The sequence below is a fragment of the Centrocercus urophasianus genome, unplaced genomic scaffold, assembly GCF_019232065.1.
Source record: "Centrocercus urophasianus isolate 14NV4802_14NV808 unplaced genomic scaffold, USGS_Curo_1.0 seq_10, whole genome shotgun sequence".
Lineage (NCBI taxonomy): Eukaryota > Metazoa > Chordata > Aves > Galliformes > Phasianidae > Centrocercus > Centrocercus urophasianus.
In genome coordinates, this window is record NW_024884142.1 from 19,510,094 (window position 1) to 19,536,739 (window position 26,646).

Sequence of the window (26,646 nt, forward strand, 5' to 3'; positions counted from 1 at the left end):
GCAATTGCAGATAGAAATTCCTGTTAGACAGGAACTGGCATCAATTAAAATGATCAGCTGAAGTGTAAGATCTGAAGTTACTGTTCTCCACAACTTAGACAATATTGGACAGTAGAGAGCCAACAGCAGAGTGAACTACTCCAGTGAGAGATTGAGCTCATCTGAAACAAGACAACGTATAATTAGGCAGATACCACAGATATCACAAGGGTCATTATGAGACTTGACTCAATGGGCAGTCAGAGCATTTGCCAGGAAGAGCTGAGTCACAGCTGGAGCAGAAACCTCCCTTGAAGCAAACTACAGGATCAAGGTCAAAATCAGGCCTTTTCTATTTTGGGGATGATGAAGGTTTTACAACGAAACTGCCTGTGTCAAATCTGATGAGAAAGAAACTCCCTGGAGTGGTTTTCTATTGCTGGGAATGAGCAGTCAAAATAAAGAGAATTTGGGCAGACTGTTCTCAATTGTGTGACAAAAACTACAGGTACAGTCCTTATAGACTGTGTGTGACTTACAGCCAACACACCGTGATAAGAAAGCCAAGAAAAAATAACCTTAACTGAAACTACAAAAAAGTAAACATTAGAAAAAATGAAACAGTAAGAAAATATAAAAATGAATACAGAAATCACAAAGGAAAAAGGAAAATAAAAGAAAATAAATTGCATAGGTAATCAGAAGCAACAAGAAATGAACTGCAAAAAAGCTTCATGAAGAACCAGAGAGGCAACTGAGAGCCTAAGATACATTTTTACCTTTGGAAATTTATATGAATAAATACTTTCCAAGTACTAACTGAGGTAAAGTATCAATGGCTTGAGCACTTACACACTGCACAATGCTGTTATTACCTCTTCTGAATAAAAAAAATTAGACCATAACATTTCACCTATTAACCCTGCATTAAAAGTAGTATAATCTATTGAACTATCATATACTTAAAGAAAGGAAGCTCATCTTGATATGAGTCTGAGATATGTCCACGCAATATATTTTAGCAATAAATTACCTGTAAGCCACTGTATTTTGCTGCTATTTTAACTTGCATAAGCTTTTGTTTTGTTTTAATTGAAATTGGCTGATAAGGAGCTATTTACTGTCTCAAACTTTTCACACACACAGAATTAAAAATAACCCTCAAATAAATTGCTTCTTTACTTTCTTCTAAACACATTCCAGAGACTGAAATTCTAAGTTTTCACTGTTGTTTCTTTGGAAGATCCTTCAAAATATTAATCTTAGCCAAAATTATACAACTTTGAAAATATATTTTGGAATTTTTGTTAGTTTAGAACATTTATTGAGGGTGCATGCCTCTAAGTAAGTTAATTTTATACACAACTAATACAAAAAAAAAAAATTCCATATATTAAAAAATATTCCATATATTATAATACAAATGGTTAGTTAATTATGAATGTTTGAATTAAGGAAAAATCTTGTAGAATTGTAAATGTTCTCCTAATGCTAATATAAGATATTTAGAAGTACTCTTTTGGATGAGTACTTTACAACTCACAAGAACATGTTAGATTTCAACAACATTGTCACTTCATTGGTTACTATGCAATTCACTAAAAGCAAAAGCAATCTAAACACATTACAAAAACAGCAAGAAAAATCGCATCCGTGCTTGAAATTACTGTATTCACCTCATTACAAGATAACCCACTTTTACCAAAGAACTGAAGAGATAAAAAGGTTAAAACAATTGTCACACGGTGAAGCCTACCCAAAGTATGGTTCAGAAAAATGAATTATTGACTACATATACTCAGCTCTACATGATCCAGCTATGCACTGGGAAAACAAAAACACAGATTAACTTTGTTACAGTCATCAGGTGATGACTATCCAAAATCACTGCTCGGATAAATAAGACCCAGACTATGCTGAAGCAGCACTGTTTTGTGTATTCTAGATTGCACAGAAAACAAAGACTCGCAGAAGAACTTTGTTAGGCGTTGGTGAACAACTTTGCATTCTTGTAATACAGCTGGGAGATAAAACTAGGAGGTGAAATAATCCAGGTAACTAACCATGACTTGCTTTATACAATGAAAAAGTTGGGGCTTGTCCTGGGGCTCTATGATTAGAGAGGCCTCTGGTACCTTATGCCAACAATTTTATTATAAAAATCAATACATACTTAGCACAGTGGTCCCTTGGTACAGAGGCATACTCCATATTGAGACACCTGACAAGATGTAGCTAGCTGAGCTGTCTGGGAACTGCTCTGTACAGGAGCTATGCTGCCAGGCACTGGAATGGGTGTTTTGTTCCAGTTTCAACTCAATTGGAGGGCCTGGGGCCTTGGTTTGTGAGTGTGAAGAGTGTGAGTGCTATAGAACTAAAATTCACGTCTACATTCATTCTGCTCAGATTAGTAGTCACTCACTAATGTCCATTATAGTGACTACCCTACTTGAAATTCCTCTGTAACAATAATTCAGTAGTAATCCACTTCAGTATGTCCCTCAGTATGTCTCTGTATGTATTCTCATCACCATTTCCACAGCTGTTTCTCCTCCACTTCTGTTCTAGTCTCACTGCATATTACATCACATGCTCACATACACCCAACTCGTACTACAAATATGTCCCCACAATCTCCAGTTCCTGTACTTGTCAGTCTTGAATGCTGTTCCACAAGTTAGTGCTCTCTATTCATTTTCAGACACATCTTTCCATTCAGGCGAAGGACAAAAGCAGAGGTCCTTTCTCTTTGGATAGGAAATTCAGTGCTGTTAGACTTCCCACACAAAATGCAGCTAACAGGTTACCTCCAAATTTGCTCATATTTGTTCCCTGTCTACCCAAGGCAAATGGGATTGCAGCTTGAGTCATAATGCCATTTCTGTTCAATTCACTTGCTGAAGATCAAGACACCAGCAAAACTCAAGGCATGCCCTAGATGTAATCTCCAAAAGAGTGTAAGCAATTCTTATTTTTTGTATGATTTGTATCTCTCCATTTATATTGTATTCATATACCACTGCTGAAACATCAAACATCTTAAAATAAATAGTGGTAAAAAAAATACCTGCTTTATTGCAGAAGAATAAGGCAAGCCACCAACAAATATGGATCCTGTTTCAAGCCCGTATGAATTGGACGAGAAATTTCTAGGCATTCTTGTCTTTGCAGATATCTCCAGGATCAACATTTCTGCTTCACATGGCACCATGCTTTGCCTGTACAAATTTAAAAACAGGGACATTTTACCAATATATATAGTTTGCATTACTGTTTATCTGACAAATTAATTAGGCTGTCTTGAGGTTTTGGCTGAGATATATTATCTTCATAGAGGCTTATATAATGCTGTATTTGGATTTTTGATGAAAACAGCTGTGATAATTCAGCTTTTAGCTGTAACAGAGCAGTGCTTACAAAGATTGAAAGAAATTTCAGCCTTTTTCTGCTGTCATATCAGGGAGGAGCTAGAGGCAACCAAGGAGCTGGGATAGAACAGCACCAGGACAGGTGATCTAGACTGACCAAAGGGATGTTCCGTAAAAATAGCATCACACTCAGCTAAAAAAAACCAAACAAAACAACAGCAAAAACTGGGGGAAAGAAAAAAGAAGGGAAGTATATTTATAATGATGGTATTTATCTTCCCAATAAACCTTTATGCTTGCTGAGCCCTGCTTTCCTGGGAGTGGCTGAGCATCTGCCTGCTAACAGACAAGCAGTGAATGAATTCCTTGTTTTGCTTTGCTTGTGTACGCAGCTTTTTCTTTGCCTAGCAAGTTGTCTTCATATCAGCCTACAAGTTCTTGCACTTTTACCTTCCCAATTTTCTATTCCATCTCACCTGGGGAAAGTGAGTGGGTAGCAATGTGGTACTGAGCTGCTTGCTGGGGTTAAGTGCCAACAGGCTGTTACTGAAACCGACAAGGAAAGAAAATCAAACAAATAGCTGTTCTGGCATTAAAGACTATAAACAAAAAATAAGCTGTTTAACAAGCTGTAAGCTGGTGTGTCTTCGTAGTTTGAACTTCCATTAAAATGAAAACATACAGTAAATCTAAGCAGTTTAATTGCTAAAAAAGCCGAAGTACATAGTAGCTGAATAAAACAAAAGCTAGACAATATTTCACAATATAAATAAGAATTTTTCATTTCACAGAAAGAAATCTAATGAACTGAATTATTGTAGATATCCTGTCTTTCACCATACCAAAAAAGATAATTCAGAAAAGCAATTTAAAATAAACTGCATTTTACAGAGAACAGACTTACTGTAATCTGTAATACATGTTTTCAAAAGCATCATTTCGAAGACTGAGAACAAAACAAGAGCCTCCAAGGAGGGAATTTCTTCCAGCCTGTCCTCTCATCAAACAGGACAGTTCAGGTGAAGCTCCGTGTCAAAAAAATCAGAGCTCAATCAGATGTATATGTAAAAATAATTCAAATGCCTTTGTAGATCAGGTGCATAAAAAAAATAACCTCTTAAAAACAGTGTTTACCAGCCAAAGCTCTGAAAGTAAGAGTGTGTCATTTAGTTAGGACAGTATAGACAAAGTGTAAATTCAGTTTATCTTCGATAATGCCAAATCAGTTTCTGAAACTTAAACAAAAAGCATGAAGAGAAATGTATTCATTATTTTCTCTCAGATGCTGTGTAAAGGCCTTCCCGTGTATAATCTGGCAAGGTTTCCTATCTTCTTCTGTTGAGAAGATGGAGAGTTCACATTAGCAAAATTTGTTTATTTGTATATAAGCAATTCTGTTTATTGTCTGCACAATTCTGTTTTTGAGACACTTGTAGAGAAAAATGCAACTGTGGTATTAGCCTTTTAGCAGAAAGGACTGTAAATGTTGTTGCAGGCAAACAAAATAGCCTTCTATCTTATGGCAAATAACTTCAGATGAAAAGCATGAAGTTCACTTTGTTGATGAAATAAATGTAAGAGAAATAAAAAGGGCTTTTAAGTCCATGGGCTAAAAATCAACCTAAGGACTCACTTGCTGAAATTAAAAATAATAATAATAATTCTCATCAGTTTTTAGAAAGTTTTATGAAACTTGCTAATTAATAGCAAACCTACATGGTGAAAATGAAGAAATTGTACCCAGAACTGCAATCAAGGAGAGGAATGTATTCCTGACATGTTTTGTAGATAAGCAAATACAAAATGTTCTACAGCACCCAGTTTTCATTACTTGCTTACAATGGAATTTTGCTGATAAATGCACGTAATTTCATACATGCATTCTCAGTGGCTCTGTTTGCAATGATCAAGCTGTTTTTCCCATGGCTTACACCCAGTGTGACATCTTGAATAAATTCATTCTGCAGCAGAAAGCTTTGGTGTGAGCTCTAAAGAAAAAAATCAGTGAGTTTTAAATAACTACAATTTCTTCTGGGGCATAGTATCTATCAATAAAGGGATATTAATAGTATAATAATCCTTCTGAAATATTTTAAATCAGATATTTTAATGCGCCCTAATTCAGGATTGGAATGGAAGAGGTTTAGGAGGGGAACTGACAGGAAGAAGTTATTTAATTTTATTTTTTAAACTCATTTACAGGTACGTAGAACAAAAAAGCTGATCACATAAGCTTTTTTTTTTCTTTTTCTTTTTTTAATTACAGTTTTTCCTCTACATATTCTGGGATGCTAACACTGTAATTGGTTACATGACCACGTAGGTATTTCTATTGCACAAGCATTCTATCTAAAAATATAGTTCTTTTCATAGTAGTTTTGGAGATATTTGTTAGCTTATATGATGGATTTGCAGAGGGATTTTTGTATGCAGATATAAACACACTTTGAAATTAATTTTCACTACTCTATGTCAGAAAACAAGTTAATGCAATTCATTAGTGTGTGAGCTGCCTAGCCGTAAGCTTGTTAGAATGTCAGCCATGCACCTTTGATTGTGCTTGATTGAATCTAGCAAGGTCTGGCCAAATTAGAATAACAACCTAAAACCATTATTGTTGAGCATTTGCTGATGATACAATCACCGGGTCGCATATGCACTCTACAAATTTCCATCAAGCTTTTAAAATACTTTTTCTACAATCAGCGTGTTGGGTGCTTTAAAGGTCATGTAAGAAGATAGAGCTTTTTGCATAATTATAAATATGGAAATGCACACAGCAATAATCAAGCACTTTTGCCTGGTAAGCTACCAGTAATTGAGCCTCTGTCCAATCCAGCAGTAACAGTTCACAGATTTCTCAATTGTATTTACGTAAATGCAGTGATTAAACACAGGCCTATTACTTATAACCCAAAGATAAGTTCTGTCTAAACAGTATTAAATCCATTGCCTGATGTCTCTCAGTTTGGAAGGATGGAAAGGTCAGATAATCATTTGATGACTGTTGGGAAAAAGGTACCTAAATATTACAATAGCTGCGTAAAATGCAAATTCTTTTACAAAATGTCTTTACTTGCTAATATTTGCCAGTGAAGATTAAATTACACCCCTCGGATTATCATAAAATGGTAAAAAGGTAATAAAACAAATAGAGGAAGAGGAGGAGGAAAAGGGGGATGCCCACAAAAAATACTATTTAGCTTTTTTGACGTTTTTTTTTTTGTTGTTGTTGTTGTTTTTTTTGTTTTTTTTTTTTTTTTCCTGATAAGAAAGGTAAAGCTCTTATTTTAGAAACAAGACTGAAACTTTTATCCATCTAGCAATTTCACTCTGAATGTGATCAACAGTAAACAATTCACTAATTACTTCTGAAACACTTAGGATGCAATCCTATCGTTCAGTCCATTAAACACAAGTAACAGTGGATCTGCAAACAGTTCTGTCAGATATGAGCTGAGAACTGCAAGAATAGAAGTTTCATTATCAAATATTCTAAAAAAAAAACCACAAAAATTTCTAAATGTTATTAAAGCCAACTGACAAAACACAAAAACATGTTTCATTATCATTTTGTTTTAACATTATAGATTTGCTATCCTGAAAAAGAATCAAAGCAAACGCCTGTTTCCCCCCAGCTTTCCATAGGTCCCCGTCCAGCAGCTCTCCCCCATCAAACCACGGCTGGGGGTTCAAGACACTCATCTTGTCCAGCAGCTAACACTTCTCCCAGTCCACTGTGTTCAGAATCTCATGAGCTATAAATCCCAGAGAGATCGTCCTGGAAGTGGCACCTACAGTTTCCTGATACGTCCATCAATTAGCAAGTTTTGGAAGTTTGTTTCTCGTCATTGTCTCCAAGCTTGCTGTGTTAAGTCTATGTCTTGGCATATTTAGTTTCTGGCTTCTCCATTTTGCTGCAGTCTTCCAGCTGACAGTGTCCCTGACCAGTTAACCTTGCTGGAATGAACATTCCCAAGCTCTCACATACCCTCATCAATTAGGATGAGTGGTCAGGTTTGGCTCCTATCTCTGCCTTCTTTATTACTTGTAGGTCAGCTTTAGGTCCTTGTCCCTCTCTTCTTAACTCCTGTGGTATTGAAAAAGGTCCTTGACCAGATAACTTTACAGGAGCTGTCACTCTCCTTCTACATACCATTACACTCACATTACCCCCAGTAAATTTATTTAGATAGGAAGCATCAGTTACTCTCAGAATCATTACATTTTCCCTCTGCAGTGAGATGCATCATTTCAGACTCCTCACATCTATTGGCCCTGATTGTTCCCTGCTGAGGCACCAGGATAACATGCTCTAATGTCACAGATGAAACAATGAGTCAATAACATATTTTTCTTGTTCCCTCTGACAGGAGACTTATTTCCTGGACCTGGGGCTAATTTCTTAATCTGGACTTGTAGAGTGGACTAAGTAAATAAGAAAGGACAAAAAAACTAAAGACAAAGCATCAAGTAAATTGCTTTAACAGTGACGAAGGGGGATGGGGGTTGAGGTGGGTTTGGTAGCTTGTTCTTGCCTCATATTCTAAGCAATGAACAAATACATAAACACAGTTCCCTAATTCTTATAACTTTGATTAGTTTATTTTAAAACACTTATTTATTACTAAATTAAATGTCTGCAACGTGAGCTCAGGTCATGACACTCAATTAGCCTCATTTTTTTTAATTAACTTAGCACTTTTCCTGTAAATGCTGCCACTCCTTTAGCTGTCACCTCTGATTCAGACTGAAAAGGCTCACTGGTTAGTGTAGCTCAGGAATCGCTTTTTATTTCAAATGTTGCCTATATGTTCTACAAGAAGTCTTATACAGACATGGTCTGAGGCCTGTCAGTTGGTTTCAAGTCCTGAGAATGGCTTTCAGATGATTTTATTTACCACTATAGACTTAGCTAGAAAAAAAAAAAAAAAATCTATTTCAGTCTTTGACTATTTCTGTCTTGTATGATTTGACCTCTTTGATGGTCCTAAATTTTAACTTCTAAATGTTTTTTTTGATGGCAAAGTTCCAAAAAGTTGTATTGTATGATTTATAACTAAGATGAAGTACGATTAAAGGAGCTTTTATCTTGCAAGTTACAAAACAACAGTTTGTATCAAATTAATTGGCTGTATTAACTTGTTATTAACTGCTATTAGGAACAATTTGTTATAATTAAATCCATTGCATTCAATTAAATTGTTAGAAATGCACTTGCTTATTCTGTGTGGATCTGTATGCGTGGAATGAAAAAAATCATGTCAAATATTGAACTTTGATTTTCAGATGGTTTTTCATCCCAGATAAGCCTGGTTTTATGTTATATTGCATTATATTAATGCAAAATAAAAAAATGTATTAAATTGTAAACAAATGCATTTTTTAACAGTAAGAAGATAAAAGCTTCTGCTGCCAAAACTTAAAATTTCTCAGCTACACAAAAGCTGTTGTTACAGTTAGCATGCATTTGGTATTTCATCCTCCTGTACTCAGCTCTGGTGAGGCTGCAGCCTTAGTACTGAGTTCAGTTATGGGCCTCTCACTAACACAAAGACATTGAGGTCCTGGAGCATGTTCAGAGAAGGTCAGTGAAGCTTGTGAGAAGACTGGAGTACAAGTCTTATAAGGAGCAGCTGAGGGGACTGGGATTATAGAGCTTGGAGTAGAGGAGGCTCAGGGGAGACCTTACTGCCCTCTACAACTACCTGAAAGGAGGCTGTAGTGAGGTGGGGGTCAGCCTCTTCTCCTGCAGAACTTGTGATAGGATAAGAGGGAATGGCCTCAAGATGCACCAGAGGAGATTCAGGTTGAATATTAAGAAAAAATTCTTCTCTGAAAGAGTAGTCAGGTACTGGAATGAGCTGCCCAGTGAGGTGTTCAAGAAATGTGCAGATGTAGCACTAAGGGTTTAATGGGCAATACTGGTGGAGGGTTGATGGTTTGACTAGATGACCGTAGTAGTCTTTTCCAAACTTAACAATTCTATGATTCTATTATAAAAGACTGAGTAAGAAACTGACAATCTCTTTAATAACAAACAAAAACAAAAGCACTTTAGATGAAATATTTTGAATAAAAACACTTCCCATTATTCTTTACTTTATGAACGTTAGGTTTGTCATCATTGTACCAGTGTTATTTTCAACATCTTTTTTTCTGAAAAATTGATCAGTGCAAATTTTCTTAGACGTATATGCAAGGAGAAAGTCTAATTTCAGTATTCTCATTTTTCAGAAACTGATTACAAGATCTGAATATTCCAGTATCCTCTGTTCCACCACATATTCCAGTTTCCTCTGTTATCATTTCTTCATTTCCACTATTCCTTCTTTGTCTGCAAAATCTTAGCTTTTGTTGAACAAATAAAGCACTTGTAGAGACTTCAGAATGGGAAAGAGCATTCTGAGAGGTCCAGTAATTCAGAAATAAATTATATTCTGAAAGAGTATGTCTATGTAACATTAGCAGCATAACAGCATGATATTTTTTCCTCAAAGAAAGCTTGGCTCTCAAAGTTAAGCTGCTCATTATAGCAAGATAAGATTTAACCTAGCACTTTGGAAAAATGCTGAAAGGACTGGGAACATGCACTGTAGATGTGGTGGAACTTTGGGTCATCTCACTGCCACTTCCAGTCCAGGTATATTCTGACTGGCAGTTCAGGCAAAAGCTAAGTTCTAGCCTTTATTCCATGGGCATTCATATGTTCCTTCTCTCTTCTTTGCACAGCAATTTGTATTAAGGAAATCACTCAGCTGAAAACAACTGAAAACAACTGAAAACAAAAGTAGTACCTATTTTTAACTGGATCAGTTCTCTCTATATGAGCTCTGGTTACATAGCTAGGAAAGAAAGAAGAGAGGAAGAACAAAGCATCTTAAACATGGAAAAAAAAAGTCTCCCTGAGGCCAGAAGTCTGTCTAGTGGGGCTTGGCATTGTCTGTCTTTCACTGAAGTCACATCCAAAAAGACATAAAAGGAGCTCACTCTTTAAAGGTATGCTTTGTTTAGAGCATAAAATAACCAGATTTTGAAAAGGTAACATTTTCAATAATGAAAATGTAGAACTAAGTGTGATAGATTAAATAAAGGGTTTGAAAGTAAATTTATTCTCTGACTTGAACAAATTCTTTGCTACATGCTGTTGGTCCTGAACAAACTTTTCTTTAACGATCTCACAAGGGTCATCTTAGCACTTGCTTCCTACATCAAATCCTGGCTTTTTTTTTCAGTATTCTCCCAGTCTGTTGCTGCAGACTCTGCAAACTCCAACCTGTCCTTTAGGGAAACAAAGCTTATTTGCTTTCAGAAGAGGAGCAATCTCCCTCCCTCCAGATGACTTCAACTGAAAGTACATTGTGCAGGATAAAGTGGAAAGACAGCTCCCTTCTCACTAAGTAGAAGTGTTCCAGTGTACAGTATTCTCACAGCATCATCTGAATAAACAAGCCAGGTAGATTGCTTGTCCAACTCTCTCTGTATTCCTCTATTTTTTCAGGGAAAAAAAAGATGGCTAGCATCATGTCTCAAATAGTCATGCTACCTCCTCAGTACAATTATTTTTATAAAACTTCTGTGGCATATTTCTGGATACAATGTGCAGTGCCTAACAGCACTTTCCTCCGAGCACAGAACTGGCTAATAAATTCTGTTTCTCCATAGTCTGTGATATCACTCAAGTAGCAAAGCTTGAGATTTGCAGGGAAAGCATACCTAGCAGGTGAAAAAAATAAGAGAAAAGACACTTAAGGAAGAGTGAATTGGAGGTGTCTGCCGCTGTGCACACAGTTGATGCTACATGACTAAGAGACACGGGGTTAGCAGGGCCCAAAGGGAATACTTATGCATCTTTTTTCCAGTCTTTCAGAGAAGTATTGGATGGGGCTTGCCAGCTGGAATCGTTTGGATATATAAATTCCTCAGCAGTAGTTTTATGTACTCGGTTTTAGGTATTTATGGGTTTAGGTAGAGATCACCATAGCGGGATCTATCTCAGAAAGATATTTAAGAACTGGAGGAGTTTGATTTAAATGAAGTCTATAGCTTTCCGAACAAAATTCTGACAGAGATGAGATAAAAATCCTTGGTGGTCAAATGAGTGACCCCTTCTAGCCCACAGCTCCAAATCCAAGAAATGTTAAACATTTTATCTTAGGTAAAAGCAGTAGCTTGTGATATCATATTCTATATTCAATGATTATCCATGGAAAGAAAAAGTTTTATCAATTATCCTTAAATGTTACACTGTTGGTTTTTTTGTTTTGTTTCTCTTTTTTTTTTTCTTTTTTTTTTTTTTTTTTTTTTTTGGTAAGTTCCCTTTGTGATATTTGATGTATATGCTCTTATTTCCATAATATGTACATAGAATCAAAGAATTGATTTGGGTTGCAAGGGACCTTTAAGATACCTAGTTCTAACCCCCTTCTATAGGCAGAAATACATTCCTCTAGAGCAGGTTGCTCAAAGCCCCATCCAGCTTGGTCTTGAACGCTTCCAGAAAGGGGGCATTCACAACCTCACCAGGCATCCTCTTCCTGTGTCTCACTACCCTCATAGTATTGTGTGTGTGTGTATATATACACAACTACATATTCTATAAAATATATTGGCACCATATGCGAGAAAATGAGAACTTAAAATCATTACATTTGCTTAGGAAGACAAAGGGCAGAGCACTTTTAAGTATATAAAAAGCTACTGGAGTCTATGTATTACACATGTTTTCTAAATAACTAGAATTATTCAAATAGAGGATACTATTATATTATTTTTATAAGTAAAAGTTATTTCAAATGTATAAAAGATGTCAATCAATGTCAAAATTATTTTGAAAATTATCAATTTGGTTATCAATTAATTTGGGCTTTTCTGAGAATGAGCAGTCTGGGAAATTAATAGCTTGAAGAATAGAGTTGGGTTACTGTATTGATCACATCCAATAAAATAGGATTTAAATGTGCTTAAGCAGAGAACAACTTAAGGATATGTCCTGAGGATAAGCCTCTGGCAAATAAATAAATTGTATCTCTGAAATACAGGGAGTTTAGTAATATGAAGTAACCAATAAGAAAGGGCATGTTGTTTCTTTTTCTTCTGAAAAGAATATTAGTAATAAGGGAAAAGAAAATTAGTTTCAGAACCTACAAATAAACATACAGTTTTGTTTTTAATGATAACGAAACTTCAAAGAAGAAATGATGGCTTTGGTAAAGTAGCTCCACTAAAGTAGAAAAGCAAACAACAGAAAATAAAAACAAAACAAAACAAAACAAAAACCCAAATCCTAAAAACTAGTACCTAAAAACACCAGAGATTAATAGAAGATAAATAATTTGATACAATGTACAAAAACTCTAATTCCTGGAATTTGTACTCAAAAATAATCTTCAGCAAAAAAACAAACAAACAAACAAAAAAAAAAACACAAAAAAAACCCAACAATGCTTACAAAGCAAACTGGACAGGTAAAATTTCACTGCACATCTATTGCTTTCCTTAATATTTCTTCAACAACAGAAATCATCAGTGCAGTCTCAGCATTCAACCTATACATAGACCACTTTGCTTATCTAAGTTTCTTACTCTTTAATTGTTCTGATATTTTTAGTGAGATTTTGTATTTGTATATACATTGTAACTAATCTCCAGCATCGAAAAATCATTTTTTTCCGTAACTTATTAAAAAAGGAGGATTAGGTTCTTGGCCAAAAAAGGAGTATAAATATTTTTGATAGAACGTTTATTCTTAAGAAGCACCATCATTTATTCTGAACACTTGACCTCCAAGTAGAAAGGTACTTTAAGCTACATTTAAATTATCAAGTATTTATGAGATAAAGTAATGAATAAAATTAGTCACAAGAGGGAATGCTATTTGCCCAACTTCCCTTCTCCTTATCTGTGAAAGGATTAAAATTAAATTAGTTCACTTAATATACTGCTCAGGTTTGTAGAATGAACTGGAAAAATACATAAACAGATATTCCAACTACTAATATTATTTCAAAACTTTCTCTGTTTAGAAGTTTCTGATTCATAGTTGTTTTAATCTCACAGTTCATAAATCAGAATCTTCTTTGATTCTCTTGATTCAAACAAACTTTGCCTGATAGTGATGGGACTATGGGGAATGGCTTTAAATGAAGATGAGAGATTTAGATTAGATGTTAGGAAGAAATTATTTACACAGAGAGTGATGAGATGCTGGCACAGACTGCTCAGAGAAGCTGTGGATGCCTCATCCCTGGAGGCATTCAAGTCCAGGTTGGATGGGGTCCAGGGCAGTCTGATCTTGTGGGTGGCAACCCTAGCCACAGCAGAGGGGTTGCAACTGTATGATATTTATGGTCCCTTCCAACTTAAGCAATCCAACTGGGATCACTGTATTTATATTTATCACCTTATAAAATCAGATTTTGATCTAAGTATTGGCATTTCAAAAATTTGTTCGTCTCCACATCTACATCTCTCAGGGAGATTGTGGATGCCCCATTCCTAGAGATGTTCAAGGCCAGATTGGATGGGGTCCTGGGCAACCTGGTCTAGTATTAAATTGGAGGTTGGTGGCCCTGCACGTGGCAGGGGAGTTGGAGATTCATGATCCTCAATGTCCCTTTCAACCCAGGCCATTCTGTGATTCTGTGATCTTAACTATACTCTCAAGTCAGGTTTTTTTTTTTGGTTTTTTTTTTTTCCCCCATTGATTTAGCCTCTTTGCAATGAATACTGGACAACGGGGAGTAGATTTTATCTCATTAGGCATCAAGAAACTGTGAAATTTAGAAAACATTAAATCTCATTCTCTTACCAGTTAATAAATCACACAAAAACTGGAATAAATACAATACGCTAGATTTTTCCCAAGTAAGATCAGTGAGCTAGGAAAAAAAAATAGAAATTATTTCATATTTCATATACCCTAGTTTTTCTTTAGGTACTTTAGGAGGGCCTTCAAATCCAAGGCCAAAACTGTGAGTATTTTAGTACCCTCTCAGTGGCCAGTTTAGAGGTCCAAAAAGTTCTTAAACCTTTTACGTCGGTAATAAATACAAATAAAGCTCAACTCTGTGCTTCATTAACTGTCCTGCAGCTAATGCAAGTCCACTGATGGCTTCTATGTGAGAGGCCCAGAAAATGAAGAGCATGAAATTATCTTATACCAAGAATCATAGAATCACCAAGATTGAAAAAGACCAACAAGATCATCCAGTCAAACCATCCGCCTATCACCAACAGTTCTCACTAAACCACCTCCCTCAACACAATATCTAAACGTTCCTTCAGCATCTTCAGGGTCAGTAAATCCACCACCTCCCTGGGCAGACCATTCCAGTGCCTGACCATTCTTTCGGAGAGGAAGTATTTCCTAATGTCCAGCCTGAATCTCCCCCTGTGCAATTTGAGGCCATTCCCTCTAGTCCTATCACTGGCTACATGAGAGAAGAGGCTGACACTCAGCTCACTACAATCTTCCTTCAGATAGCTAGAGAGAGTGATAAGGTCTCCCCTGAGCATCCACTTCGCCAGACTAAACAGTCCCAGTTCCCACAGCTGCACCTCATAAGGCCTTTGCTCCAGAGCTCACTAGCTTCGTTGCTCTAGACATACTCCAGGGCCTCAACATCCTTCTTGTATGCCTTGCAGCATTAACACACGTCTAGTATTAACAGCCATTGCTGTTAAACTATAGCTTACACTCGTCAGTCAGTTGAAGAGGTGGCCAATTAAGTATGTTTCCATTAAGTATACTGCATTTACATAGTACATGAAACAGCAGCTGGATGATCTCTTCACCTATATATTGTTATGTTGGAATCAAGGTAAAATAATGGCATCTTTGAGATAATAAAAAAGTAGGAATTTACTATAAGAAAATCCAGAGAGATATCCACAGATCAACATACTATGAAAGAGATATCTCTATCACTTTCTGCAGTTTTTTTCTACAAATTTTATTTATTATCCACGTACTTCAACAGCCCAGAAGCCCTAGGGAAAATCTGGGCTTTGTTGCATATTCTGAAGAGTAACAAATACAGCATATTTTGCACCATATGGGTTATTTCAGGCCTTCACAAAAGCTATCAACAAACAAGTAAAGTACAAGCTCCAGAGAGAGCATATGTTGCATTACGGCATGATTAGAAAGACCTTATCCTGACTAGAAGAATAAGAAAACATCTTCATCTCAAAACCAAAGACAATCAATCCCCCAAAGCCAATTATAACCAAAGATAATTAGTGAAAATTTCAAATTACGAACTTCATGAGAAAAATGCACCCTTTTCATATGATGTCTAGGCTGATGCAGCACCTAGACCAGTTTTCTAATCTTAATGGTCAATTAAAAAAAGAAATACAAATTTGATAGACTCATTTTAAAGAAAAGAAGTTCCATTGGTGACATCTACTGCATAATCAATTCATAAATTGCTAGATTTGTTAAAGTCACTGCCAACTGTGATTTGAGATAAAAAGTAAATTTAATTTAACCAAGGATATTATGATGCTATTATTATCAGTATGGAAATGGTTATTCTTCCAATGCAGTATCATAAACCAAGAAAAGGACAAATTTCTTATATTGCAACTGCAGCATCTCCTGTTTCTGCAATTCACGATACTTTATCAGTGTGTGTAGATGCCAAATATCAAAGAAGATAAATACTAAGGCGTTAAAGGCAGTTTTATAATGTCTGGAATAAGAAGACTGTGGTAGAACATTCTGTGTTGCTACTGAGGTAAATTCATATTCATAGTTAGAACAAATATGTAAGCTTCTTTCCAATGCTCAAATCTTTTTAACACCTTCTTCCCTCTACAAGGCCTGCAAAAAATCTAAGCCCTGCAGGATATTGTCCATATCCAGACTTTCACTATCGCATTATCAGCTCACTTGTAACAAAACCCAGACAATCAGATGTGGGTAAAATAGGCAGAATGATTTTCATTAAAAGAAGACTTAGTGAACAACCACGCTATCTTGCATATAAGTACAGGGCTCTTGGGCACTGCTCCGAGGCACATGCTCCATTTTGCAGCCAATACTACAAACTAATTTGGGGCAATATCATATCTGAAATTATCAATCTTTCCAAGATCTGTGATGAAAATCCTGTCCTTTTACTGCATCCATTTTTTTTCAGTTGTTACAGTTGAGCCACAACATTCTATCATCATGAGAAATTTATTTCAGAAATGCTGCTATTTTACTTTCAGCATGAATGTCCTGGTGAACTATGAGGACGGGATAGAGAGCAGTGCCTCACAGTAATATGCATGTCTATTTGCAAACATTAAAAGGTGTAACATTGCTGATGTGAACAAAAGTAATGATCTCTGTGGGAAATTTGTCCTTTTCTTCGTCTATGATGTAAAATACTTTCCTGTAAGCAGAAAAGGAAGATATCATCACTGATTTTCATCGTGCTTCAACTTGTATTACACAATCCTACTTCTATTTGTTTTGTTAAATTTGACACTATAAAGGCAGCATACTGTTTGCAGATGGCTTATCTTCAGTAACTGAAATGTGATGCGTTTAGCAAATTTGCCAAAAATCTTTCAGCTCCACATCAAAGGTGCTCCAAACAATTAGTGATACTTAAGAAGAAGAATGAAAAGTTTATTTCAATGAAATACTACCGGACCATCATTATGCTTTTTTTTTTTTTTTTTTTTTTTTTTAATTACCCACGATGTTTGTTCATAATTCTTAACATCTGCAAAACAAAGAATATCCTAGCCTGTGCTTATACAGTGTGGTATAGTATTCAGCAAGTCCTGCATTCCCATCCTGGCTTTGCCAACTTCCTAGATACTGTTATTCCAAACTTATCTCACTGCAAGTCAGTTCTGTGATGATTAAATTATGTTTGCAAAGCTCTAGACAGCCACTGAATAAGCTACTGCAATGTTTCACCACAGTTGTTTTAATTTTTTATTTTGCCTCATTATACCACAGTTGATTAAACTAAATGTTAATTTCATGAAACAAAATAGTGAACATTTCAAGAATGATTATATCAAATCTAGTTGTCAATGCATTTTTGTTAACAGAAAGGATATAAAGCAATGAGTAATTTTCAGTACAGAATATACTTTTGCTTAACTCAAGCACATGTGAAGATGCACTTTATGAAATCAAGATGATGCAGCTTCTAACCAAATCCTTCTGACATTTGTACCATTAGGATTTTAAATCCTAAAAAAATGTTAAAATCTATTTCTAGTCAATTAGAGAGGCTGGACTGATTGCCAACAACTACTCGCTACATATTATGAATCCTATTAATGTTATGCATTCCCCTTCTCTTTCAACAGCAAAAATCAGTTTGCCTCATCTTACCTGAACAATCCTTAATATTCATCATTCACTGCCAATGAAATAACTTTTTAGACACACTGGAAATAGAAACGAGGATGTTTTTACCCCAGGCTATTGATATGCATTTTAATTTGAATATTCAAGTTCTTTCCTTCTCAGGGAAGTCAGAGAAAAAAAAAATATCACAAAATAGGTGCATTTACACTATGGTAGTTAATGCAGCCCTGTTTTTCAAGAGTTACTACATCAAATGTTTCTATTAGTTACATTTTTGTTGTTGGAAATTCAGATCTTTCCTGGACTTAGTAAGCATCTTGGATTTTCTGCACAGTACCTTTTCTCTTGATTTGTAATTTTAGCTTTGGCACACGATAATGATGAAAATAAATATATTTCCTTTCAGCACATCAGTGATGTAATTAGCACTGTCCAACTATTTGAAATATTCTTTCCAAGGAAGAGTTGTATTCCACACTGCCAGAAAATAATTTCACTGCACACATTCACATACTACTCATAGCTAATGAGATAAAATGTCATTGTCCAACTTAGACAATCTCTGAGGCAATTATAAACACAGACAACAATGAAATATAACACTTACCTAATCTGCACTTTATACCACTGTCCATCATCCACTCTAGCAGGAGTTGTGAGGTTTTTGACTTGTGTTGCTTTACCACACACAAACTGGTACTATAGAGTGGGAAAAAATGCTTTTATTACATTATTTGTAATAACTAGAGAGCTAGTGGCCTAGAAACTTTGATTTAAAAATAATAAATGGTTTCATGAAAACCTGAAGGACATCACGCAAATCGAGAAAAACTAATGCTTTATTGAAGATCTAGATCAGGAGTATATCACATCAGAAATACACAAGCACACGAAAATGTTTGCTAGCCTGCATGAAAATGCTTTTATCTTTGTGCACTGTACAATCAGATTGTATTATTTTATTATGGACGTGATTTGCAAAGAAGTTGACCATCTGCAACACAGTCGAAACTAGCATTGACCACGAGTAAATTTTACTTACCGTTTTACGGCCTCCTTATACTTCCAAACACGTAATGTAGCATGCAAGCTCGAGCATTTAGGAACACCATTTAATTTCCTACACTAATGTGAACAAGCACTTGATTTCATGGTTTGTCTACTTATAATTGTAGCTTGATTGTGAGCTTAGAACCTCTTGTTCATTGGGCTTTAAATCTACGTTCAATTGAACAGTTTTGTGAATGATTAAGTGAATTCAATTAGTTTTAACATGGCACACTGGGAACTCTGAATAGATTTTTGTCAATTAAAGCACTTTCATATTTTATGGTGCTTACGATATGTTAGGAAAATATTTTTCTGCATCATTACTTTACTATGAACAAGTAAGATGGACTTAAATCCATCTACATTTTCTAAGCCTTGAATAACATCCTGTCCAAAATAACCTTGTTTATTTCAGATTAAGATAATCACTATATAATAAAACATGGTAAATAACAATATAAAAAAATAAAGTAAAATGTTATTTTTAATTATTTTCCCTTTCACCTGCAGTTTATATACCTTTTTATAATCATGTTCTTTAAAACATGAGAATCAATAGGATACGAATACTCATTTCACTATCCTTGCAAAACACTAATTTCTCTATCTTTGCAGAAGAATATAATAGCTTTGGGAAGTTTTTAACAGTAAAAAGTAAGATGCATTATGAGAAAAGAAACCATTCTTTTAATATCTTAAATCTTCTTACATCTCTTCACAAATACAAAATGATGTCTTCCTCAGAAAAGAAAGAATGATTTGCCAAAAGTAAAGATAACATAGTAAAGATAACATAGACTTCGTTCCTTACTGCGTATACACAAATGTATTTCAATCTAGTTTTTTCACACCAGTCAAGCAAATAGGTTTTATGGATACTTTGGAACTATCAATTATCATGACAAATCAAGTCAAAGGTTTCTACTCATACCCACGCAGTAAGAAAGATTTGCTCTCTTCCCTTACACATTTTTAATGACAAAATTCATTCAGTTCCACAGCCTTTTTCTTTACGACAATTTTAATGAACGCACGAGGAGATTAAAGAGGTTTAGACTTTGCATGTAAGAAGGAATATCTAGAAAAATCTGATTATGTTTTTTTTTTGTTTTTAAATGTTATATTTTCTGATAGACTTTCCCCTTGTAACTACTATTCAGTTTAATCAAAAACCACTTGTTATGAGACATATACTCACATCCCATGAGACATCATTCTGAGAAGTTTGACAAATATTTTCCTTAAAATACTGAATATAGCACAATTTTCTACAGTAAAAAAACAGAATATATATATAAAATTATTACAGATCCCAAATTTTACTTTCTTCCCGTTTAGCAGAATATTTTGATGCCTTACCTGTAAGATGCCATGTCTGATAAAAAGCTGAATTAAAAACTGTCCTATTGATTCCGAGCTCTCTTCTATATATAGGAGTAGTCCATCAGGTTTATAGGTCTTAAATTCCAAGTGGATGAAGTTTTGCATGTTTAAATGCAAGCCTTGAAATTCCAGGTAAGAATCGCCATAATAGTGAGCATAACTAAAATCTGTAAATGGAATTTTGAGAGAGATAAATAAAAGGATACATTTTTCGTCTATAAACAGTGCATTCTTATTCTGCTAATAGCAAAGATATTATTCTGCTAGTAGCAAAAATAAAGGATACTCTCTTACATCTACCAAACCAACACATAAGAATTAAAAAAATGATATTAGTTTTATTCCTTCAAAGACTAACACTAACAATATGTAAAAACTGAACACAAAGGTTTATGATAAACCAGCCAGCTAGGATCAATGAAAGGAAAGGCTCTGAAGGTGATGGCACTTGGAAAATACCTGCAGCAAAGAAACATGTTCTCAAGCAAATCTTTGGCTCTTGCTTAAGACAAAAGTAGTTTTCTCAAAGTTAGGAATTCACATAGTTTTCGGTGAAAGAAGCAAGGAGTCATCTTTCTTTCCCTTCCTCCCTCCCTTTCTCTTCATTCCATAGTGTCTTCTATTTTCTTTCTTTTCCTTTTCATTTTCCTTCCCTTTCACTTTCACATTTTGTGTGAACAGTATTCAACGTGCACATATATTCATGAACAAATTCACACGCTTATGAGATTAGCTTTGTACCTCCCAGTATTTACACTGACTCCTGAATCAGTACATCCATCTTCTCTTAATTAAAAACATGTTCTCTTCCACACATGACACAAAAGAAATTTAGTTGTTTTGTTGTAATCAAACTATAATATTTTGAATTTTTTTACAAGTAAGAATAAGTCTCACTTCCAGAATCACACAGAATTACTTGCTTAAACAACTTTGTGAGACTGTTATAAATTTAAAGAAATAACAACTTACCCATCCTGCCAAAAAAAAAAAAAAAAAAAAAAAAAGTCAGTAAAACAATATGAACTAGATAAAACACACAGCATGCAGTAAGTAAATTTTGTTATTTTGCCTGGCTAATATCTCTCTGAATTGTGAACAGTGAATATGAGTATCTCTGAAGACTACAAATCCCATTTATGTTTTCTAAAATAGACTGAATTTTAATTTTTTGGACACTGATTTCAACAGCAAATAATATGTTTAAATTGTGAGCACCAATGAATTACACACTATGCAAATGTAGCCCTCCTCTGAAGTTATGCTGAATTTTATCTTTTCATGCCTTTTCAGAAAGCCATTTACAAATTTGTGTTCAGAGTCACTGTAGTCAAACATTCAACATAGCTCTTCAAAAATTCCAAGAGGTGAAGAACAAATAGCAATAAAACACTGATATATGTACACTATATATTCAACACTGTAAAAGAAACAAAAAACTTCAAACAATACCAGTTCATAATCAGTGATATAAAAAAGATGTGCTCATAATTTTAGATGCATATGGATTTTACATTTCTGTTTTGAAATACCAGCCTTTATCTGTAAAGTTCAGGAGACTCAAATTGATCAATTTCCTCCATTTTACAGACAGGATTATCACTCTATAAAAAGAGCAGACACAGCTTTAGAGGATTACCAATCCCCACCCTTTTTGTTTGCCTTCTCAATTTCTAAATCATTCCCTCATTCCATTTGCCCTAACCTGCCCCTGTGCATGGTTTTGCTCCTCCCACAGCACCATGCAGCTACCTACACATCCCTGAGACACTGATATCAAACCTGCTTGACTCCACTTAGGAGATATGTTCAGCACATAATTAAGAAAATTTGTGCAAATAGGTCAAAGTGTTGTATTTTCTCCGATGCTGTACAGATGCAAGGCATCTGATCACTAGAAAGGAAATTAAAGTCTCTATACCGTGCAAAGAAAAAAAGGCAGGGGGAGAGCAAAGGCATTTACTCATGCTTCCTAAATTTATATTGTAAGTGGTAACTGTGCCCAGAACTGGATCTCTAAATTTCTAAATTTCAAGAAAAATCAAATAAACCAAAGCTAGTGGTTTCTACGTTCAGCTTTCTACGATAATTACAGTAAGCATACAGATACTGCAGAAAAAAATTATACTTTATTCTCCCTGAGGTTCACGCTTATTTATCTTCCTAAGATCCCAAGTACTGCTGCGTTGCAAAGTAATACATTCCATTATTCAATGGACCTAGTGACAGTTTACCTTCTGATTGGAAATATGTTTATGCTGCAACAAAGGAAGCTTTTTAAAGGAAACAGTTCAGTAATTAAATTATTGAAACAGTGCTTTGTGTCCATGAAAATGGAAAGAGTTAATGAGAGAAAGCATGCAATTTGTTTTGCAGACTCCAATTTTTGTGAGACCAACCAAACGTGCTACTTGAATCACAAATGGCTCCATACCCTCACATAATAGCTATTAACTAAATCTACCCCTGGGGTTTTACCTATAAGGATTTTTACATTATTTTTAACAATGCATAATTTCCTTTCATAGAACAGAAGCTTTGCTTATAATCCTTCTACCACACTTATAAAAGCAGCTTATCCATTTGACCTCCAGAATTGTCTTCCTAGATTGCTATTTGTCCTAAAGCAGAGGAGGGCTCATCACCCAATCCTAGCAAAGAAAAAAAAAAAAAGGAAAGAAATTGAAACTGTATTTTATCTTTCACTCTGAATGTCTAATACTTGCTTTTTCCTAAAAAACAGGAAAGCCCTTTGGCTGACAAAATCCTTTCAGCTGTAGCTTGTTCCCCTGCGTACATACAGTTCTCCACTTGAATTCTTATTAATTTCAGAATGTTAAAAGGTTTGAAACCTAACCATGCTGTAAGCATCTACACAGACAGTTCTGCAGCCTAGTTGACTGGCAACCTTCATTAATTCTTGCCAGTATCAACTGGATTTCCTCAGTTCCACTGAGCTTTGGCTGCCTAAGCTTCAAAACCAAGAGCTTCAAATTTAAAACCCAAGCTAGACAAGTGTAATTTTTTTTCTTCTTTTAAAGGCAGTAAAAGATGATCAAAAATTTTGATATGCCCATTAGCCTGTCCAAATGGATTATGGAACTTCTGTCTTTGGATATTCCTCTGTCTAACGCATTCTCTGCAATTTGCAAGGATTCAGTTATACAGAAGATTCCAGTAAATGTTTTTCTTCTTTCTACTACTGTTTTGTAATGTTTCACATTAAACTCCCTGTCAAGCTATTGCTTCTTCCATTTTTTATGGACTCATCTTCTACATAATTCACTGTCCTTTTAATCAGAAATACCTTACAACAAGCAAAGAGAAGGCATCACTGCCTATTGGAGAGACTCTCTCATGAAAAATATTAACAATTCTCTATTTGGAAATTTTATCTATTTTTGATAAAGAATGAAAAGATCTCTTAGAACAGTGTATAACCACTGCCATGAGAAAGGTATGTTCATTGAAAACAAGGAAATGAGAGGTGACAATTTTTTAGAAAAGTGAAAACGTTTGCACGGATTGCTTCACTGGACTAGATATAGAATCACGTTGCCCCAGTGTGTAGAGGTGAAATAAGAAAGGCAAAAGCCCAGCTTGAATTTAACCTAGCTGCTGGGGTGAAAAGAAATAAGAAACTCTTTTATAAATACATTAACAGTAAGAGGAGAACAAAGGAGAATATCCACTCTTTGCTGGATGAGGCTGGGAATGTGACCACTGAGGATAAGGAAAAGGCAGAGGTTCTGAATGCCTTCTTTACGTCTGTCTTTAAAAGTCAGACCAGTTATCCTCAGGATACTCCTCTCTCTGACCTGGTAATCTCGGCTGGGGAGCACACTAACCCCCCTGTGATTCTGGAGGAAACAGTCAGAGACCTACTGCTCCAGCTGGACTGTCACAAGTCGATGGGGCCAGATGAGATCCACCCGAGAGTGCTGAGGGAACTGGCGGAGGTGAGAGCCGAGCCGCTTTCCATCATCTGTCAGCGCTCCTTGTTGACTGGTGAGGTCCCAGAAGACTGGAGGCTTGCCAATGTGACTCCCATTTATAAGAAAGGTCGTAAGGAGGATCCGGGGAACTACAGGCCTGTTAGCCTCGGTGCCAGGGAAGGTTATGGAGCAGATTGTCTTGAGGAAGATCATGCGGCATGTGCGGGGTGACCGGGGGATCAGGCCTAGCCAGCATGGGTTCGTGAAGGGCAGGTCCTGTTTGACCAACCTGATCTCCTTCTATGATCTAGTGACCCATCTGGTGGATGAGGGAAAGGCTGTTGATGTGGTCTACCTAGACTTCAGCAAAGCCTTTGACACTGTCTCCCACAGCATTCTCCTGCAGAAGCTGGCAGCCCAAGGCTTGGATGGGTACACTCTTGGCTGGGTAAGGAGCTGGTTGGAGGGCCGGGCACAGAGAGTGGTGGTGAATGGAGTCAAATCCAGCTGGCGACCGGTCGTGAGTGGTGTTCCCCAGGGGTCGGTGCTGGGGCCTGTCCTCTTCAATATCTTTATTGATGACCTCGATGAGGGCATCGAGTGCACCCTCAGTAAATTCGCAGATGACACCAAATTGGCTGGAAGTGTGGATCTGCCTGGGGGTAGCGAGGCCCTACAGAGGGATCTGGACAGGCTGGAGAGCTGGGCTGAAGCCAATGGGATGAGTTTCAACAAGGCCAAATGCCGGGTCCTGCACTTCGGCCACAACAACCCCAGGCGACGCTACAGGCTTGGGGCGGTGTGGCTGGAGGACTGCGTAGAGGAAATGGACCTGGGGGTATTGATTGATGCTCGGCTGAACATGACCCGACAGTGTGCCCAGGTGGCCAAGAAGGCCAATGGCATCCTGGCTGGCATCAGAAACAGTGTTGCAAGCAGGAGCAGAGAGGTGATTGTTCCCTTGTATTCAGCACTAGTGAGGCCGCACCTCGAGTACTGTGTCCAGTTTTGGGCCCCTCACTGCAAGAAAGACTTTGAGGCCCTGGAACGTGTTCAAAGGAGGGCAACAAAGCTGGTGAGGGGTCTGGAACACAGGCCATATGAGGAGAGGCTGAAGGAGCTGGGAATGTGCAGCCTGGAGAAGAGGAGGCTCAGGGGAGACCTCATTGCTCTCTATAACTTCCTGAAGGGAGGTTGTAGTGAGCTGGGGGTCGGCCTCTTCTCTCGTGTCATTAGTGATAGGACCAGAGGGAATGGCTTCAAGCTACGGCAGGGGAGATTCAGGCTGGACATTAGGAAGTATTACTTTTCAGAAAGGGTGGTCAGGCACTGGAACGGACTGCCCAGGGAGGTGGTGGAGTCACCGAGCCTGGGGGTGTTCAAGGAAAGGCTGGATGTTGTGTTGAGGGACACGGTTTAGTAGGAGCTATTGGGAATAGGTGAACGGTTGGACTGGATGATCTTTTAGGTCTTTCCCAACCTTGGTGATTCTATAATTCTATGATTCTAAAACCAAACTCCAACAGCTGCCCCATAGCCAATGCTTGTGCAAACAGAATGCAAAGAACAGCACCTTTGGGATATCCTGTTAGCTTTCAGCAGATGAAACCTTTAGACAGCTGACTAACAGGCCCCGATACTCATAAGTGATTTTAACCAACTCAGTATCTGCTGTAAAGGTAATTGGCTGGATGAAATCCAGGAGATTTCTAGACAATCTCTTGATGCAGGTGACTAGTTAATCAGCTAGGAGAGATGCTGTGAGAGATGTTGTGCAACACATCACCAAGGGAAGACTGCTGGATAATGTAAAGGTCAAGGGCAGCCTTAGCTGCAATGACTAGGAGACTGTGGAGTTTAAGATTCTAAACAAAGCAAGATAAACAGCAACTCTGGACTTGGAGATACAGATTTTAACCCCATCAGGGATCTTCTTGGCAGAACCCCATTAAAAAATTCTCTTGAGGGTAAAAGGGCTCAATAGAACTAACTAATCTTAAAAGACAGCATTTTCAGCGCACAGGAAAGGAAAAGTGCAGTGGTGGAAGCAGAAACAGGCTGCTTGGAAGGAACATAGGATCAGAAATATGTAGAGTCTGGAAGAGCAACACTGGAATTGAAACTACCAAAATATGCAAAGGACAACAAGAAAGGTTTCTGTTTGCTATAACTGTAGCAAAACAAATATTAATGGGCCCACTGGTCAGCATGACCTAGTGAGAAACAGAAAATTGAGATACTCATTTTGCCTTACTATTCAGTGCTGAGCCTTGTTTTCCCACCTTTCAGATCCCTCCGAGCTCAGTTTGTAGAGTCAAACCACTTGGATATATACAAGTCTGTGGAATGAGATGGCACCTATCCATAGGCGTGGAAGGAAGCAGATGATGTCACTGCAAGATGGGTCTCTTCTATCTGTGAGAGGTCATGACAGTCAGCAGAGACCCTTTGTGTCTGGAAAAAGGCAGTCAGCCTTAACACTGTCTCTGGCAAGGCTACAGAGCAAACACTCTTTGAGGCAATTTCCTAAGTCATGAAAGACAAGAAGACAACTGGGAACAGACAGCATGGGCTTACCAAGGCCAAATCATCAAGGCCTGAACCT

At 36.7% G+C, this 26,646-nt stretch overlaps 1 protein-coding gene across 1 annotated transcript in view; it reads right to left on the minus strand.

The window, feature by feature from the left end:
• EYS (eyes shut homolog) overlaps window positions 1–26,646 on the minus strand; it is a 660,788-nt gene that overhangs the window by 250,348 nt on the left and 383,794 nt on the right. The window contains exons 25-27 of the mRNA XM_042829470.1: window positions 20,083–20,273; window positions 18,281–18,372; window positions 3,047–3,197 (exon numbers count right to left, since the gene is read on the minus strand). Coding sequence (XP_042685404.1) covers window positions 3,047–3,197; window positions 18,281–18,372; window positions 20,083–20,273 — 434 coding nt within the window. The remainder of the gene's footprint in view (window positions 1–3,046; window positions 3,198–18,280; window positions 18,373–20,082; window positions 20,274–26,646) is intronic.